Source organism: Ammospiza caudacuta, chromosome 2, assembly GCF_027887145.1.
Source record: "Ammospiza caudacuta isolate bAmmCau1 chromosome 2, bAmmCau1.pri, whole genome shotgun sequence".
NCBI classification, from domain to species: Eukaryota; Metazoa; Chordata; class Aves; order Passeriformes; family Passerellidae; genus Ammospiza; species Ammospiza caudacuta.
The window spans coordinates 42,202,976-42,220,723 of record NC_080594.1 but is presented as its reverse complement, the minus strand read 5'-3'; the positions used below and the strand labels follow the sequence as shown (position 1 = coordinate 42,220,723).

General features: G+C 42.1%; 1 protein-coding gene across 1 annotated transcript; it reads right to left on the bottom strand.

Annotated features, from left to right (window-relative positions):
- Positions 1-3,898: 3,898 nt before the first annotated feature.
- On the bottom strand, positions 3,899-5,276 carry FUT4 (fucosyltransferase 4). The gene has a single exon (XM_058825693.1). The coding sequence runs from the start codon at positions 5,274-5,276 to the stop codon at positions 4,071-4,073; it is 1,206 nt and encodes a 401-aa protein (XP_058681676.1). The 3' UTR covers positions 3,899-4,070.
- Between the last annotated feature and the right edge of the window lie 12,472 nt (positions 5,277-17,748).

Here is a 17,748-nt window from a genome sequence, read left to right as displayed (position 1 = left end):
AAAATGGAAAATGAGCTATAAAAATGTTCCCCCCCGCAGGCAGGACTAAGCAAGCAGTCAGTTTAAGCTCTACTTAGAAAAGTTAAATGTGAGAATGATACAGGGAAAAGCAAGGTCTGTAGCTATGCCCCCTTCCTGGCTGGGCAGGAATTTCCAGAAATGCTTTCTCAGTACTAAGCTGTACAGAAGATGAGTAAAGAGAGGGGTAAGCCACACTTGTGCAGCAATCAGTGTCAACACAAGCTTAGGGAAAACAGCTTTTGGCTCTTGGTCTTTTGTTGTTCAGTTGAAAACAACCATGAACAACCGTGGAAAAAAAGCTGTAGCTAAAAAGGAAGATAAAACACTACATGCTGAATACCAAAATAAACACAGTCTCAGTCTGAAATTTAAGGGGGACAAAAAGAATCCAACCACATTCAAATTCTCTGTAGGTCAAGAGAAAGTTAGTTTTTTTATTTTGTTTGAAATTACATTTTTCCCACACCCAACTTCAATAAATGCACCTTTTCATATAGAAAATAACTCAGCACAGCATTTCCTATGAAAATATTTTTCTCCTGGCAGAATCAGGTTTCATGCCTAACCTCACATAGTCTGACTGCACTGAAAACAATCTGCCACTTTTATTTATTAAACCAACATGAAAAGACATTTATTCTCTTTAAAAAGCAGTTTTCTTCAGCTTTCATAACACAGACAACAGAATAAAAAATAGGGTCATTTTGCACTACTTCCTTTAATTTTATTGAGTGTCAATATATATCATTAATATAAAGTTACTTCATTCTGTGAAGATCAAGACACCTTACAGTATAAAATTCCCTGAGATACAATATGTAATTTGAGGGATCACACAAATCTCTATTCCATTTACATCATGACCAAAAAGTAATGGTAATTCTTCTTCTTATAAAACCCAGAAGATAATGATCGATCTTCCTTTCTCTTCCTCCACCCCAATATTTTAAGGCATGGGATAAAAAATTTTCCAAAATGTATTCAAGGAAATTTTTCTACTAAAAATAGAAAATAGATTTCCCCAATTTTTACAACTGGATTGTATACATCATCTGCAATGCCTTGGTACCCAATGTACAAACCAGTTCGTTCAGGCAAACCTTATATTTATCATTGAACTAGAGCTCTACAAAGTGCATTACAAAAGCCAGTCCTTTGCCTGTAACAGTACACTCTTAGCTCATGGTGCGGATGACCAAAAACCAGAGATCTATAGAAATTCTGCAATACTGACTTCAGCAGCTATAGGCCCGGACTGAGTTCCCTCCCAAATGGGAAGCCACAAATTTGCAACATCCATGCAAGAATGATGAAATTAGAAAAGGCTTCTCTTCTCCCAATGCAAGTGCTCTGCAATAATTACTACAAATCTGCAGTTTTCACCATACAGTTCTTGAAAAGCCTCAATGTACAATTTACAAATACTGTGCAATTTTGACCACTTTACCCAAACTATGCTTTAATTGCTTTGTAGCTCTTTTCTGAATTTTACAAAAAGATTTCAACTCTTTTTTTTAGAGAGGTTGAGAAGAAAATTAATATTTGCAATCTCTGGAAATTCCCATGCTCCTGCAGCCTGATCTTCTGCACATGGCATTACTAATGATTACACAGTAGAACTGTGTGCCTGAAAGCTTTCACAAACTGCTAAAAAAATTAGGAGGACTGAAAAAAATACACTGGTTTCAGCAGATTGATAAAAAGTATTGCAATCTTAAATATTATTTCTTTACTTTTCAGATTGTGCTTTTGTATACAGTTCTGCAAACTCTGGTAAAAACTGAACAGAAAAAAATAATACTATACATTCAAAGGAAAAGAGGGAGCCCATCATCCTGACATTTGGGTATTACTCTTAATACTATACCTATATTGGAGTTTTAAAAATATCAAACCCAGTATTAGGGGAGCAGTAACTACTGATGAGAAACAGATGACCACGCCATGAAGACCCCTCTTTTACTTTAAACAATCACTTTATACTTCTTGGAGTGAAAGTGCAGCATTAGGAAACATCCCTACTACATCCCACATTGCATAGATTGTTTTCACTCCCTTCCCAGTAAATATTCTACAGCAACTCGGGCACTGACAACAGAAAGGTTCATCAAGTACTTTCAGCCAACCCTCCTTGCACAAAAGCAGAAGGGAATAATTGGAGAAGCCTGCAAGATCTGAACTGGTAAAACTGTGCAAATTATTAATGAACTTCATTATTATTAGGGTTTTTTTTTTCCAATAATCCTTGGCTCCAAGCTTACCTAATCATGGGGAACATCTAACTACAAATAAATTACAGCAGATTGCCAGTTCATACATCTTAAAAGCATTCATTCAATATCCCAGAGAGCTTAAATCAAATCTAATCCTTTCCTAACCTAAATATGACTCACAAATGCCAGCAAGGTTGCCTGTTCTGATGCCCATCTTTTATTTGCAACTGACTTTCTCCTTTTCCCACCTGTTCTGTGCCCATGATTTTATTCTGAATGAAGTTTCTGAGTAGCTCCATGGATTAAAAAGCATCAGAATTAATATCTTATTCAGGTGGGCAAGTCTCTTGTAGGCTGCCATTTTTTTGCCACCAAACTTCACAGCTGCAGAAGACAGGGAGGCTGAGCTTGGCAAGGATGTGCAATTGTAACTGAAGTCTCTTTCTGGCTTTGGCTGAGCAAGATTACATGTAACCAAAAAGTAACCACACATCCACTGCTAGGATGGTTCCAGCAAAATGTGGGAGTCTAAAAGGGAATGATGACTGTAAATGTTCCTTGACAGGCACTGAGCAAATTGAGTTCTACCTTAAGAACCTATTTATTGATTAAAAAACTGAGCCACAAAAGGACTTCAAAACCAAATGAAAAGAAAATAGTAAATCCTTCCCTTTTCCTATTCTTTCCTCACACAATTTGCATTTTACCAACAATGTAGATCTTATTCTCTACAGCGATTTTCTTTCTGAATTGAAGTGATTTGGGAGTTTTGGGAATTTTTTTTTGGTAATTATGATTTTAAAAACAACAAAACAACATTCTGACTAGTCTGTCCCCCAGCAAAATTTTTTAAAATGCATGCCAAAAATCGAAAGAGTTGCTACACAACAGCACTGTCTGCTGATACTTGAGAAAAAAGATCGCCTTTCTGTATATATATTCAATACAGCAATAAAACCCCTGCAATTCCGAGCCTTTCCCTGCATTTTCCTGTATGGCAATAATTTTGCAGAGAAAAACATGCAGATACCTGTAAACATTTTCTAATTCCTGAATAAAGAGAGGGTGGAAGTGTTCCAACTTTCTTCCCTACAGTCTTTGTTTTCCTGTACTTAAAGTTCCAATCTACTCCCATACAGGATAAACATGCCTATGGTTTCAGCAGGTAGAAGGAGAAATACTTTACATCATCTGAGCTGTCTGTCCACTCAGATTCAGCCCCCCTACACACTTTTTCCTAAACAGAACAATTATTTGGTTCAAAGTATTATTAACTGGCTGCTGCAATTTCAAGCATCGCTAAAAGGTGCTACTGTATCATCAGATTCTTACATTCAACACTTGCGGCTCAGAATTTGTCTGTAAATAGCTTTCACACGCATAAAAAACAGTTTAAAACATTCATTTTTGTCTTAGTATTACAGAAAACCAGCACTGATCATGTGTCTTCTGTGAACAAAGTTTCACAGTCCAGGAAGTTGTCATAGCCACAAAAAGTGGTTTCAGCTGTACAGCTGAGGAATTTGGCATCAGATATTTATGTTGAGCTGTGCAGAAATTTAAAAGTTCTGTAACTGTACAACTTCTGGAAATTTAAATTTGCTCTTTAGGAATCATCTGGTATAATGTCTCCTTGTAATTTTCTCATTAATAAAAATCTTCCTTTTGTAGGCTTTTCACAGCTTGTTTTCCTGTATCTGTACGCTTCTCCAACTGATGTCAGTCTCCTGTGGCTAATGCCGACTACCTGGGCTAATGATTTCTGTGAGAATCATCCTTCCTGACACCTTGACACTTGGCCCCGGCTGTCCAGACAAGTCTCACCCGCCAGGAGCATCAGCTTTCAAACCAGCTGGCCAGATTCTGAACAGTCTTGATTTGATTCCCAGCTGTCCTCACAGCCTCGCAGACCTTGCAGAAATGCTCATCCCAGAACGAGGTGACGTGGACTTCGTACTTCTTCCTCCAGGCAAAGTACCGCCTGTAGTTGGGCTTGTTTTTATCGAGGAATTTCAGGTAGGTGGCAAGGAGCCGCGGGCTGGGGAAGTCGTCAACGTGGATGAAGGAATCGGGAGGGATGAAGCGCTCGTAGTTGGCCCTGCGAGGTCCCAGGACGACGGGCACGGCGCTGGCGGAGAAAGCGTTCCTCCAGAGCTTCTCGGTGATGTAGTCGGTGTGCTGGGAGTTCTCGAAGGCCAGGTAGAACTTGTAGGCTGAGACGGTCTCCACCAGGCCGCCCTCGGCCAGCGCCAGCCCCCGCGCCCCGTACACGTCGATGGGCAGGTGCTCCTTCAGCTGGCGATAGTAGCGCACCCGGGCGTGCTCCTCGTTCCAGTTGCTGATGACCCAGGCCACCAGCCGCGTCTTGCGGGGCAGGACGAAGGGCCGGGGCGCCGGCGGGACGTAGAGGTACCCGTAGGGCACGAACACGTCCGAGTCGCGGCGGTAGGACATGGTCCAGTTGAAGATCCCGGCGAGGCCCCGCAGCCCGGGCGAGTGCGACGGCGACTCGAAGTTCATCCACACCCAGCGCTGGCGCGGGGCCCGCGGCGGGGACCCTCGGGGCAGCCCCTCGGCGCCGTGCCGCGCCAGGTCGCGGTGGTGGAACAGCACCGCCTGCGCCTCGCCCAACCGGCTGCGGTCGGCGCTGAGGCGGCAGCCGCTGATGTTGTAGCGCCGCCGGCAGTCGGGCAGGCGCCGCGGGCGGCCGAAGGGCTCCCACCACAGCAGCACGGTCACCGCCTCGCCCTCCGCCCGGGCCGGCTCGGGCAGCGCCGAGTAGAGGGCGAGCGCGGCGGCGGCGGCGCCCAGCAGCCCGGCCGCCAGCGCGCACCGCCGCCCGCGCAGCCGCCAGCGCCGCCAGCAGCAGCGCCGCAGGGCCGCCTCCATCCCCGCCGCCCGCTGCCACCGCTCTGCCCCCCGCAGGGCACCGGCGCCGGGCAGCGCATCCTGGGGCTGGGGCTGCTGCCGCCGCCGCCGCTCTGCCCCCACCCCAGGCCCCGGTGGCGGGGAGGTGTCGGGGCCGCCGCCCCTCCCGGCCATGCCCGCCCGGCCTCCGCCTCCCGGCCCGGGTGCCGCCCCTCGCCCCTGGTGCCGCCTTGCCCCGCCCGCCGCGGCCCTGCCGCTCCGCCCTCAGAGACAGCGGTGCTCGGGCGCCTGGCGGGGTTTCGCGGCCTCGCCGCCTGCCCCGTGCGGCAGCACCGCCACGGCAGCCGGGGAGCTGCGACCCCGGGCCCTCGGCTGCTCATGCCCGGTTCGGGGCCGCAGAGGGAATCTGTGTCTCCGCACTCAGGAGGGATCCCCGTGAGAGCCCAGGCCCCAGCACGCACGGGAAAAGTTGAAGGGACGCTCACAAGGGGTCTCAGGGTACCCGCACCCTGGCACCGCTGGCGCTTTGTCTCTGCCTTCATCAGGCGCTTTGTCTCTGCCTTCATCAGCAGGGCAAAGGAGAGAAAATACAACGAAAGGCTCTCTGATTGACCTAAGGACAGGGAGAGATCCCTCAGCAGTTAGAGTCACGGGCAAAACAAAACCGATTTGGGGAAATTAATTTCTCGCCAATCAAATCTGACTCGGGTAATGGGAAATGTAACCAAAATTGAAAGACGCCTTCTTCCCACCCCTCCCTTCTTCCTGGGCTCAGTGCTGCTCGCAGTTTCTCTGCCTTCTCTCCAACAGCAGCGCAGGAGGATGTGGAATGGAGGCTGCGGTCAGTTCATCACATGGTGTCTCTGCTGCTCCTTCCTCCTCAGGGGACGGACTCCTCACACCGTTCCCCTGCTCCAGTGTGGGTCCTCCCACGGGAGACAGTCCTTTGAACTTCTCCAACGTGAGTCCTTCTCAGGACCTGCAGTTCTTCATGCACTGCTCCAGTGTGGATCCCTTCCACAGGCTGCTCCAGCGTGACTCCCCAGTGGGGTCACAAGTCCTGCCAGCAAACCAGCCAGCCCAGCATGGGCTCCCTTTCTCCACGGGGCCACAGATCCTGCCAGGAATCTGCTCAGCAGCAGAGCGTTCTATGGGCATCCACCTGTTCTGGCATGAGTTCCTTCATCCAGGAACATCCTGCCTCACCATGGACCACAGGCTGCAGGGGAAATGCTGCTCCAGCCCCTGCAGCACCTCCATCCCATTCTTCTGCACTGACTTTGGTGCCTGCTCTCACAATTTTCATTCCTCTCTTCTCTGGATGCAATTGCTTCTGTGCAGTACTTTTTTCCTTTCTAGATACATTATCCCAAAGGTGCTATTGCTATCACTGTTGGGGTCAGCCATGGCCAGCAGTGTGTCTGTTTTGGAGCTGGCTGGAATTGGCTCCACTAGACATGGGGGGAAGTTTCTAGCACCTTCTCAGAGAAGTCACCCCTGTCACCCCATCACTAGCAGAACCTTGCCACACAAACCCCATACATGAGCACATGTAGGAGCACAGGCCAGAGGGCCACAGGGGGAGGAGAGCCCTGCCATTCACATCACAAAGGCTGGCACAGGCTCAGGTCCCCCCTGCCCTACTGCCCATGAGAAAGCAGGACTAAAGCAGGACTGCTCTGCTGCTTCCCACATGCATTCTCATTTATTTCTTCCAGTCCACACCTGAAACAGACAGAGGTTTTAAACTCTGGCAAAAGGGTTTTCCCACACCAGCTAACCTATGATTTGCATGCTGTATCCTGTGGCCTGTACTTCAGGGAAATACTTTGGAAGATGAGGGGGATTTTTTTTAAAACAGATGTAATTTAGTGAGTTAAGCTGAGAGCAAGTTTGAATAAGTCACTTATTTAGAAAAAAAAAAAAAATAAGAAGTGACAGCTGCCACAATAGCTTTGAACTCCTGTTAAATTCAATCTGTTTCAAGCACCTCTATGAGGACTAACAATTTGGAAAACTAAAGGAAAATAAATTTTAAAAGAGGGTTCTTTTTGCTCCTTTACAGCTTTCTTAGAATCATACATGCTTACTTTAAAATCTCACAGTTATGTAAAAACTACAAAACCTCATGATTACCAGAAAATTACTTTTTCCAGCTCTGCTTCACAAAGTTGCTCTGAAAAACTTCCTCACGTGGGCTCAAAACTTTTTTCCTAAGCAATTTGCTTCAGTGAACTGCGAGGCTGTTGACTCACACAGTTCAGACAGTGTTTGTACAGAACTGAACATGTTTCCAGCTCTGACATTTCACAAGCTCGTATCCAACAGCTGTCGATTCAAGGTCCTCTCATCTGTGTCTATTGAAGGCACCAGAGTTACACCAGGCATAAATTCTCACTGACTGTTTGGATTTCAGATTTTACATAACACAGACGTCGAGGCCCTGTGACTTAACTCTAGTAAGTCAAGAAGTAAGAAAAGTGATTCAGGTCTCATAAAAATAAAGCACAGTTGTGTGTGACGGTTAGAAACTAAGTCATGTACACCCATAAACCTATTGTACATGTACACAGTATGTCCATAGCTCATGCTGCAAACACTCATAAAATATAAGAAATGCCAACAGCTGTGGTTGGAGTTGGTAGCTGGCTGCCTGCTTCAACATACAGAGTTGGCTGGAAGGGATCTCCAGGGAGCACTAGTCCTCCCTAGTGGATGAGGTGAATCATTGCCGGCACTGGCAGTGTCTGATTGTCTAGATAAATGACAGATTTTAGTCACAAAATGGGAATATGGGAAAGCAACAGTAGAAATCTGCAAAAAAATACAGAAATGCTCTTCCTTCTAAGGAATAGATAGATTCAATCCAGAGCCCACTTGATACAACGAACACTACATAAAATGAACACAATCCCTAGTCTTCATTAATCAAGGATTCAAAATGGTCGAAACCCAGAGCTGTTAGTTATTTTGTTTATTCAGACATTTTTCTGATAATATGAGAAATCTGGGACTTGTGAAAGTGAGTGGGAGAATTCAATTGTCTTCTGGAATTCTGATTCATTCAATAAATTTGATCATATCAACTGCAATTACAGTTCTTATTTTCCTTCAGGAGCTTTCAGCATTGGTACGTGACTTTGGAGGAGTTTTATCTAGTCATGCTTTCATTTCCATTGCTGCTAAGCATTTGCTGCTAAGCATTCCAAATTCAAAGTCTGACTAGTTACATTGATGATGTAAGGCCTAATCCTGCCTAATCCTGCCTGTAATGACATTGATGATGCAAGGCCTAATCCTGCCTATGGTAAATCAACAAAAATGTTGCCATTAATTCAGCATTTATGAAATGTTTCATGACAATGTAACATGGAAATCTCTATAAGCCAAATAGTGACAAATTTGAAAGACAAAAAAACCCCAAAAAAATTCCCTTGTAATGATTCATAGCAAGAGTTGCCTAGTTACTTTTGATTTTTTGCAGTCTTACAGTGAAACTTCACTGTGACTTTCATCTGCACTTCAGTGGCATCCATATTGATTGTTATACCGAGACAAATCTGTTGAATTATTTAACATGAAATCAAAACATGGTTTTCTGTATTCCTCAACACAACATCAGCTAAAGCTGTAGATCTCTCTGCATCTTAAAAAAAAGCTATTGCTGAAATCCACAGTGAGTTGTAGTTGTATATACAACACAGATATTCAGAACTATAATCATATTTGGTTTATTATGGCAAATAAGAATCTAATCATTTCAAGATGAGAGGACAGTAGCCTAAATCATTTCTATGAGTAATATTGTCACCTTAAATTAATTTTCCTGTTACACCTGCTGCTGTGGAAGCTACATATATGTTTACATTTACATGTTGTAAGTAGTCCACTAGTTAAAAAAATCTTTATGGAATTTATATCTAGAGCAAGATGAAATGTATATTTGAGATATATTTTAGAATTTTTACAAATCACAGGTCTGACTGTTTTGTTGCTGCTGTCTTCAAACCCTCCCAGTATAGGAAACAGCAGAAATACATTTTAATTGGGTATTCATCATAGTCACTGCTGAAAGCAATGATAATTGTGCCCTTCATCTAGAAGTCCAGCAGATTCCTAGAAATCTTGGTGTGGTAAATTTAAGACCCAGATGGGATGTGTTGCTGTAGAGTGAGCGATGTAGGGAGTGACAGTGATGACCCAGCTGACAGTGATGCAGGTCCTCACTGTCAGGACCAAGGCTGGAAGTCAGGTGTCCTCAGATCTGTGTGTAGGTCAGATGTTTCTCTCCCCTTCTTAGTGTCTCATTTCTTACCTAGAGAAATAAATACCAGCCTGGCAGTAACCCATGTCAGCTTCAGTTTGCCTCATTTCTGCCATCATACACAGCACATCCATGACACAATCACTTCAGCTACTTTGTGCTGGCAGGGTTTTGTCAAGCAGTTTTGTTCGCTCTGACTTGGGAAAAACTCCGTGGACATCACTGAGAAATACAACATGATGAAGGCTGAGTAGTGTTGCCAGATGCCTGAAGACCTCCCACAGGGAACACATCTGGTTTTGTGTGCTTTGGAGATAAACCAGTCCAGGAGATAGCTCCATGGACTGAGGACCACCCAGACTTCTTGGCACTGTATATGCAGCTTGGGAGTGCTTTAACTGCTCCATGGAAATCACAGCAAGTTCTCATGTTGCTGATAGCCAGGAATTTAAAATAATATAATGTGTGTTAGTAATGAAGCTGTTGCAAAATAAAAAATATTTTGCCTATTTGAAGGTTGAATAGATGCCATCACTAACAGCAGTAAATATTTCTGCCTGGAACTTCCCAACTGGCTTCCTCCTCTACACTGACTCACTCTGTTTTGTCACACTTCAGAAATATTTAAGTCTGGAAAAGTGTTTGAAGCTATGTGTCAACTGTTTTACAAAGGCAGTTTAATAGGTACTGTAAGACATGGTTGTGTTTTCAGCCAGAGCTATCAACCCAGACATTCTGTCAGGAGGGGAAACCTTGTGAAGTTTTTCATCATAAGAAAATGAGATCAACTTCAAAGCATAGGAGGAAGGATGCTGTCTGGTACCAAAATGACACTAAGAGTGATGTTGCAGTCTCTTCATAAATAGTCCCCATGGTTTCAATGCAAGTTTTTCCAAGAACCTAAATTCTCTATGAAAAGGTGTGATAAAAGTTTTGTTCTGTATAAATGATACACTTTGTATTTCAGCATGAAGTCTAAATGTCTGTTATTTGATTTCCTTCTGTTTCATATGTAGGATTATGATCTTTCTGCTTGGAAATTTAAAATTTGGAAATATTATGAGAAGATCCAGTTGAAAGCTGATGCCTGAACAGTTTCTGGACAGACAAACTCATGTTTCTGCATATGCAACAAAGGCAGTGTTAACATATTCTGCCTGGCTACAGTTTCACTTGTGACTGTGAGCAATGCTGGATTAAAACCATGAGAAGCTAATATTTCCAGGTCAAGGCACAGGCATGAAAAAATGTACTGTGCACACTGTGAATGAAAGATCCTGTCCAGGACACGCTTCAGTTTTCCGTTGAAGCACACAGCTTTGTTGTTCACCAGTGTAGACTACAGCAGAAATCAGAGCAGAAAAATTTTCCTAGTAGTCCCACACGATCCTCAAACACTTTGACACATGTGTGGGTACCAGCAAGCCAGAATTTGACTTTGTGGATAATTGTAAGCAGTTATCAATAATTTCAATCTTCCTTGGGTTTTTTCAGCACTGGCCTTCACCTTGTGCAACCATAGTGGCAAGAGTGATGTGCAACCAGCACTGATGCTCTCATTTTACCCAGTGAGTATCTCCCAGGACAGAGAGCAAGGATTTGTGACAAAACTTCTCTTTGGACATCTTTGAACATCAGGGGTTGGGGTCATATCTCAGTCCTGGAGACAAAACTACCCTAATTTGAAGCAAATCTTCTAAACCACACATAATCTAGTTATGGGGCTCTCAATACCAACTGCTTTAATAACTTGACCCTCTCCTGTTGTGCTTCATTACTTAATAATGTAGATGTAGCCTTGGAAAAATACAAGTGTTTAATCACTGGTACTAATACAGGCAATAATGTAATGATATAAGCAAGGATAACAATTGTCTTTCAAAACAGTAGTGTTGAGTTTGGCAATGAAATAATAAAATAAAAAAAGAGAAAAGGAGAGCCAAACTGTTAGACAGTAAAAAGTCACTATGATAAAATGTGAGCGCTGTTAATTTTAATTACCCAACACCCTATTTAATAAAATATTATAAATATCACAGTAATATTAATAGCATTATTATTATGCAAGATTATATTTTAACAAATTGCTTTGTTTTATTCAAATAAAAGAGGAGACACATAAAAAGGTCACAAACATGAATATATCAGACTAGGTAAGAATTACCACAGCCTCATAAGTGAGGTAACATATTCAATAGAAAAGATCTAACGGGGATTTCTCTATGGTAGAAGGTCACACAAAAAGGCAGAGGGAGAAGATGAGCACCAAATGCTGCACCAAAACTGAGTTAGTGCAGGAATCCAGGATAGAGCCAGGAAGTCTTCTCATTTGGAAAATTTTAAAACAAGATTATGAAACAGAATGGGAAAGCAAGGAGAGGAAAGTAGGGTAAAATGAAACAAAGCAGAAGCAAGGTGCAACAAGCCTAACCGAAGTCTCTGTCCAAAAATCCAGTGCTTTTCAAACATTATTATGTGATTCATGATCAAATTTGCATCTAGAAAGAAAGAACAGTATTTTCAAAAGGAGCTACCCCTCTAGTGTCTCAGGTACAATATTCAGTACAACAACCTTTTTCATTTAGAAGTCAAATGGAAACACTGAGAAGACTTGGCTTGAAACCTGCTGAGCGGCTGTTTTGGTTTTGGTTTTTCTCTTTTTTTCTTTCTCACTGATACAAAAATAAAATCAAATTTCTAATGTCAGAGCAGAGATCCAGAAAATCAAAGGGCAAACATCTGATTTAATTCACAGATAATTCTAGAAAAAACCCAAAGGAAATCAAATTCCAGTTTCACAAAATTGTCACTGAGGCTTCCTTTTTAAAAATATTCAGTGTGTTATAGATACTTCCAGAGGAACTGAGAGGCCCAGAAACAAATCTCATCTCCACCTCTTAGGCAAGGTTTTGGTACCAGGGGCTGACTACAGGAGTGACTTCTGTGAGGAATTTTAGAAGTTTCCCCTGTGTCCAACAGAGGCAGTACCAGCTGGCTCCAAGACAGACCTGCTGCTAACCAGGGCTGAGCCAATGAGCAATGGTGATAATGCCTCTGGGATAACAAAATACAGAAGGAAAAAGGTACTGCACCAAAGCAATTGCAGCCAGAGAAGAAAGGAGTAAGAATGTGTGAGAAGAACAGCCCTGTAGACCCCCAGGTCAGTGGAGAAGGAAGGGCAGGAGGAGCTCCAGGAGCAGCCATGGTGAGTCAGCTGTGCCCCTGTAGCACACAGAGGTCCATGGTGAAACTGCCTCTGGAGGACTCCATATCTTTTCTGGTTTTATACAGTATGAAGGATCTAGATTTGTTTCGTAAGTGGCATAATAATACAAGGCAAACTATTATTCGTTTGGTGTTACCTCACTGTAATAATGGTTTAAGAGTGAGAGGTTAGTTATTTCAGGTTCCATGCTGTCTCTGTGCTTCTTTGATACTATGATAGCTCTTACATGGAGAGAGGCTTATTTATGTTAAACTTTCATGAAATCAGGCTAGATACTGAATCACAAACTCTTGCCTTCTTGTCATTGTAGAGACAGAAAGAAATGACACACCAAGCAATGTATCAAAGGCTTTTTTTTTTATTGCTGCCTGTTCTCCTTTTTTTACAGTTTTACAGACCTCATGTGTGACTCCAATTGGTTAGTAGCTTTCTTGCCAATTACTCTGTTGGTTAGTAAAAGGAATTTTTCTTGTCTATCGAATCTTTCTATTCCTAAATTGTTTACATATTTTCTTCACTGATTCTCAGGGGATAGATTTAATGTTTATGCAGGTGCTAGTTGTTTTTCACCCGGGAATAGATTGTTATGTTAACAAACTGTTCACACCAGGATTGTTTTCACATGGGAACTTGCAAAGTGCTAGCTTCACTTAGAAAAAATTACAGATTAGCCACTGATCTAACAGAGCAGGCCTGATTTTTTGAGGCCTTTCTTTTATAATTTTTCTGCCTTACTGCAACACCTTTCGAAATGCTCAGTTTAATGGATGAATTCAGCCTAAAGCATTATGAGGCACTTCATCAGTTATATTAAAACCATCTGCTGGAACTTAAAATCACTTTGCAAAAGAGAAAACTATGAAAACGTGTTTTCACAGTTGCACGTTTTTCAGCAAGAACATCTTGTAATCTTTGAATTGTGATGTTTTCATCACTGGTAGAAATACAGTTCAGATTTGACTACTTACAACATCAGATTAAAAAGTAGTATGAGGATGTGAATAAAACAACAAAAAGGAAATACCTCCATATTCAAGTAGAACTTTATTAAAAATCTGATAAACAAACATCTACATTTCCAAAGGAAGCTAGTTATGCTGATGTTTGATTTGACACATCAAAGCAGCCTCAGGTCTTCAAAGCATTGACATTCAGCAATCTGTAAAAAAGACAATTTCTGCTCTAAGGATGGATGAGACACCACATAGTGAGCCCTCCAAACCACTGGTCACTTTTAGGGAAAGGCAGAAAAAGGAAGAAGGAAAATACATTTACTTATGTAAATTCAGCAATATGAATATTTTTTTCTCTCTTCTATTTATATCTTCTGCATATTTTCCTTTCATTTTTTACAGTTTCTATCTCTGTGTTCCTGAACTGTATTCTCTTTTCTGTTTCCTTCAGGAATTTCTAACCTTCTGTATATCTCCTCTTTCATTCCTCTTATCAGTGATTCTTCCTTTTCCTTCACTGGTTCCTCTCCTCTGGCACTAAACACAGCAGGCTCATCTTCTCTCATGATCTCTTCCCTTTTGTCCATTTCTATAGCCTGTACCCACTCCATCTCCCCACCAGTCTCTCCTTTCTTCCCCAGATCCTTACACAGAAAAAAATGCATGAATGGAGATGGTTTGGTGAACACAGGAGCTGAAGCCAGATTGCTCCCAGATTTTTCCCATTGTGTATCTTTTCTGCCACCTCTTCTCTCATGAGGCCTGCCTGCCCACTGCAAAACAGGCAGCATAGCTAGTGAGGAGCGCACCACTTGTCCCCAGCAGCAGTCCCTGGGAATGAAATCTCATTCAAATTCCCAAAGGAAATTCACAGATTTTCAGCACCTACATCAATCTCGATGAACTGCTTTGTTTTAAAGCTCTTCTTTCTTCAGGGTTCTGAGCAGGAAATGGAGAAGATCGTGATCTTTGAAAACTGTTTGCCTTGATTAGAAGCCTGCGGTACATGAGCTTTAAAATTATACTAACATCTCAAAACTCTGAGTCATTCTGTAGTTGTTAGGTCTGTTCTATAATTAAAGTGCTCCTACAAGTAAGAAACTCTAAAGTAAAGGCAGTGTGGCAGAAGGCTGTACTGGTTAAACACTTCTCACACCAGTAATAGCTTAATCCATGCTGCTCTTGTAACTAAGATGCCACTATCTCCTGATCCCACAAGATCAAGATAGGAAGAAAGAGGTGCTAGTCATGTATTTTTAAACCTGTATTTTTAAACCACTATCCCCCAAGAATAGTGGGAATGAGCTTCATGTAGAGGCAAAATATGCTGAGTTCATATATTCTGCAATCTCATGGCACTACAAATATTCCTCTTAAAAAGCAAAATATCTCTGTTTTCTTAGAGTTTAAAGAGAGTTAGGTTAGGAGAGAATGTGAGCAGACACTAAGCTAAAAGCTATAAAGAACAGGTGTGCTCCACAAAAGCCACACTCTACAGATTGTAAAGAGAGAAACACATTTCCCAGAGCACCAGCTGACCATTGCAGGCAAATACTAAAATGCCTGAAAGAATACCTGGATCGAGCTCTTTTCAGGAAGTGTGCTGGAGGAGTGCTTTTCCAAATAATTGAATTTCTTAGGGCTGTATGCTAAGAACAATAAGGTTCATAATGAACATGAAACCAACACTCACCATCTATCAGTAGAACCCAAGAGATTATTCCACGAATAGATGTGGAACCTTTAAAAAATGTTTCAGAATATGAAATGAGGGGACTCAACACAGCAGCCCTGAACTGATTTCTTCTGCAAAGATTTCAAAGTCTGTTGCCTACTTACTAAAAGAAGAGATGGGTTAGCTCTGCAGAAAGATGCCCTGCAACATAAAAATGAGGTGTTATAGTGAAAGTTTCTTATTATTGACTCTTACTTTTCATTCTTGCATGTCTTGAGTAGAATTGAGGCTGTAAAAGTAAATCACTGTTGTTCTGTGACACTGGTTTCAGGCTTTTAATGGAGAAATTGTTCTTCACATTCCAAACTCCTTCCAGAGCCACTGTTAACAATTTGGCAAAATATTAGCTTTATAACTGATTACTTCAGCTTGTTCTAAAATTAATATGAAACTACACAATAATATTCTTCCACTGTTAATGAAAACAGATTGACATCTTCAGAGAGAAGTTCAGATTGCTAAAGGCACGCAACGCTCTCTACTGTTTATAGAAGCTCTTAGGACTACTCAGGCACCCAACTGAAGCAGTATATAGCTTCAGTTAATTATTCAGTTTATTATTGTCTATAATAAACAAGAAACAGCAGTAATACTGATGCAGGCAGCATCCTTTTTTGGTCATAATGGAATACCAAATACTCTCATAAAAATAGAGAAAACAACATACCCTCCCCAAAAAACCCAACTCAAACAAAAAACTAAGCAAACAAATAAAAAACCAAAGTCATCACCATCAGAACAAAATTAAAAGCTAATTTATTTTAAAGATTACAATTTACTAGCCATCTAATTTCTTTTAAACAATACACTTTAGCAGTCTAAACTGTGTAAATCAGTAACCATCCAACCTGACAACTGTTGTCTATCAGAGCCCAGGCCACTTAGTAAGCATCTCTAATTGTCCAAACAGCTGAAAAAATGAATTCAGTATTCACTGAATAATCTGTACACCAGCATCTGTATTTACCATATTCATCATTCATCATTGTTATGCTATGCCTATAACATTATGCTGTACATACCATTTCTGTACTGAGCTTGCTGTAGATCCATATTATACAGTCCTGTAACAAATATTTATGTAGTGTTTCTCTATTATCTTTGTACTTTAAGCCTTTGTAACATACAATTCTTTGGGACACTCCTCAAAAGTCATGAGAGCATATAAAGTAACATCCATTTATTTAGCCAGACTGAAATACTCCAGACAATTTTGATCCATTGGCAGATGAATGCAGAAAAAATAGTTGTGATCAGCTCTCAGTAACATTAGGCACATGAGCAGACTGAGCAGACCAGTGTTAATATCTGCTAAAAGAACACTTTTAGAGCAGGACACATGCAATGACAGGTGTCTAGGACAAGTCAAAAGAATATCCAAAGTGCCTTTTTTCCTCTGCTTACTACACACAGAGGCTACCCAAGTCAGTCATTTGCAGGTGTGTGCTATAATTCCCTACAGAGCCTAGTCACAGTAATAAGAATTGCAGGCTCAAATGGTCTTTACATCTGCTAGGTACTGATTATATTACCTAATTTAGGTACATTTTTGTCTGTGAATCCAACTGTTTTAAATTCATTTTGAGTGAGTTTAGAAATGGGTCTCAATCCTACACAAGTGTACTAATAAGCAAATGTACTACAGCATTTCTTTCAAAGAGAAAGGTAACAAAACCTCCCTACTGCTTGGCAATTGTTTCTGGTTTATTAAACTGATATATCATATGGAATTATCTGTGTTCTTCTGGTCTCCTAATTTCTCACCAAAAAAAGCAAAACCAGAGAGAAAAAAGTAATAAAGACTATATGCAATTCTGCTGTTTCTAAATGTTCTGCATGATATTACATAAATGTTCTCTAATTTTGCCACAATCAGTTGTTCTGACAAACACTTGCCATTTGCTGGTAAGGAGGATTACCTGCAGATGGATGATTAACATTGCATTCTTCTTCCTGTAAATGAAAGTGCTCCTCCAGTATTTCTTTAACTCTCCTAGGTGGCTCAACATATACACATTTCTGTCCTGTTAGTAAAATATATTACAAAACAGCCAGTTATTATAAATCCCCTGAATGCTGATGTACTTTGCTGAATGCAACTGTCAAGCTATGCTACCCTGCATCCGTCTTCAATACACAGTGAACCAAATAATTTACAAATATATGATGGTGTTCAGCCAGGCCCTACTCCCCAGGACAGGAGGATGGTAAGGACAGGACCCTGGTGTGTCCACCCAGATGGGGCGTGCTGGTAGCCAAGGCCAGCCCAGGGCCACTGGGGAGCCGGCCACTGTGCCTTCCCCATGACAGACATCCCAGGGCAGGGCCGAAGATGGAGAGGCATCTGAGAAGATGTCCTCGCTGCAGGAAGTCTCCAGGGAGCTGGAGAGGGATGCGGACGCCCCACGGCACCAGGGCCAGCACCCGCCGCGGTGCTGGGGGACATCAGTGAGGGGGACATCAGTGGG

Excerpts from the sequence above, each read along its gene's own strand:
- FUT4 (XM_058825693.1), bottom strand. The coding sequence starts at position 5,276 with ATGGCCGGGAGGGGCGGCGGCCCCGACACCTCCCCGCCACCGGGGCCT.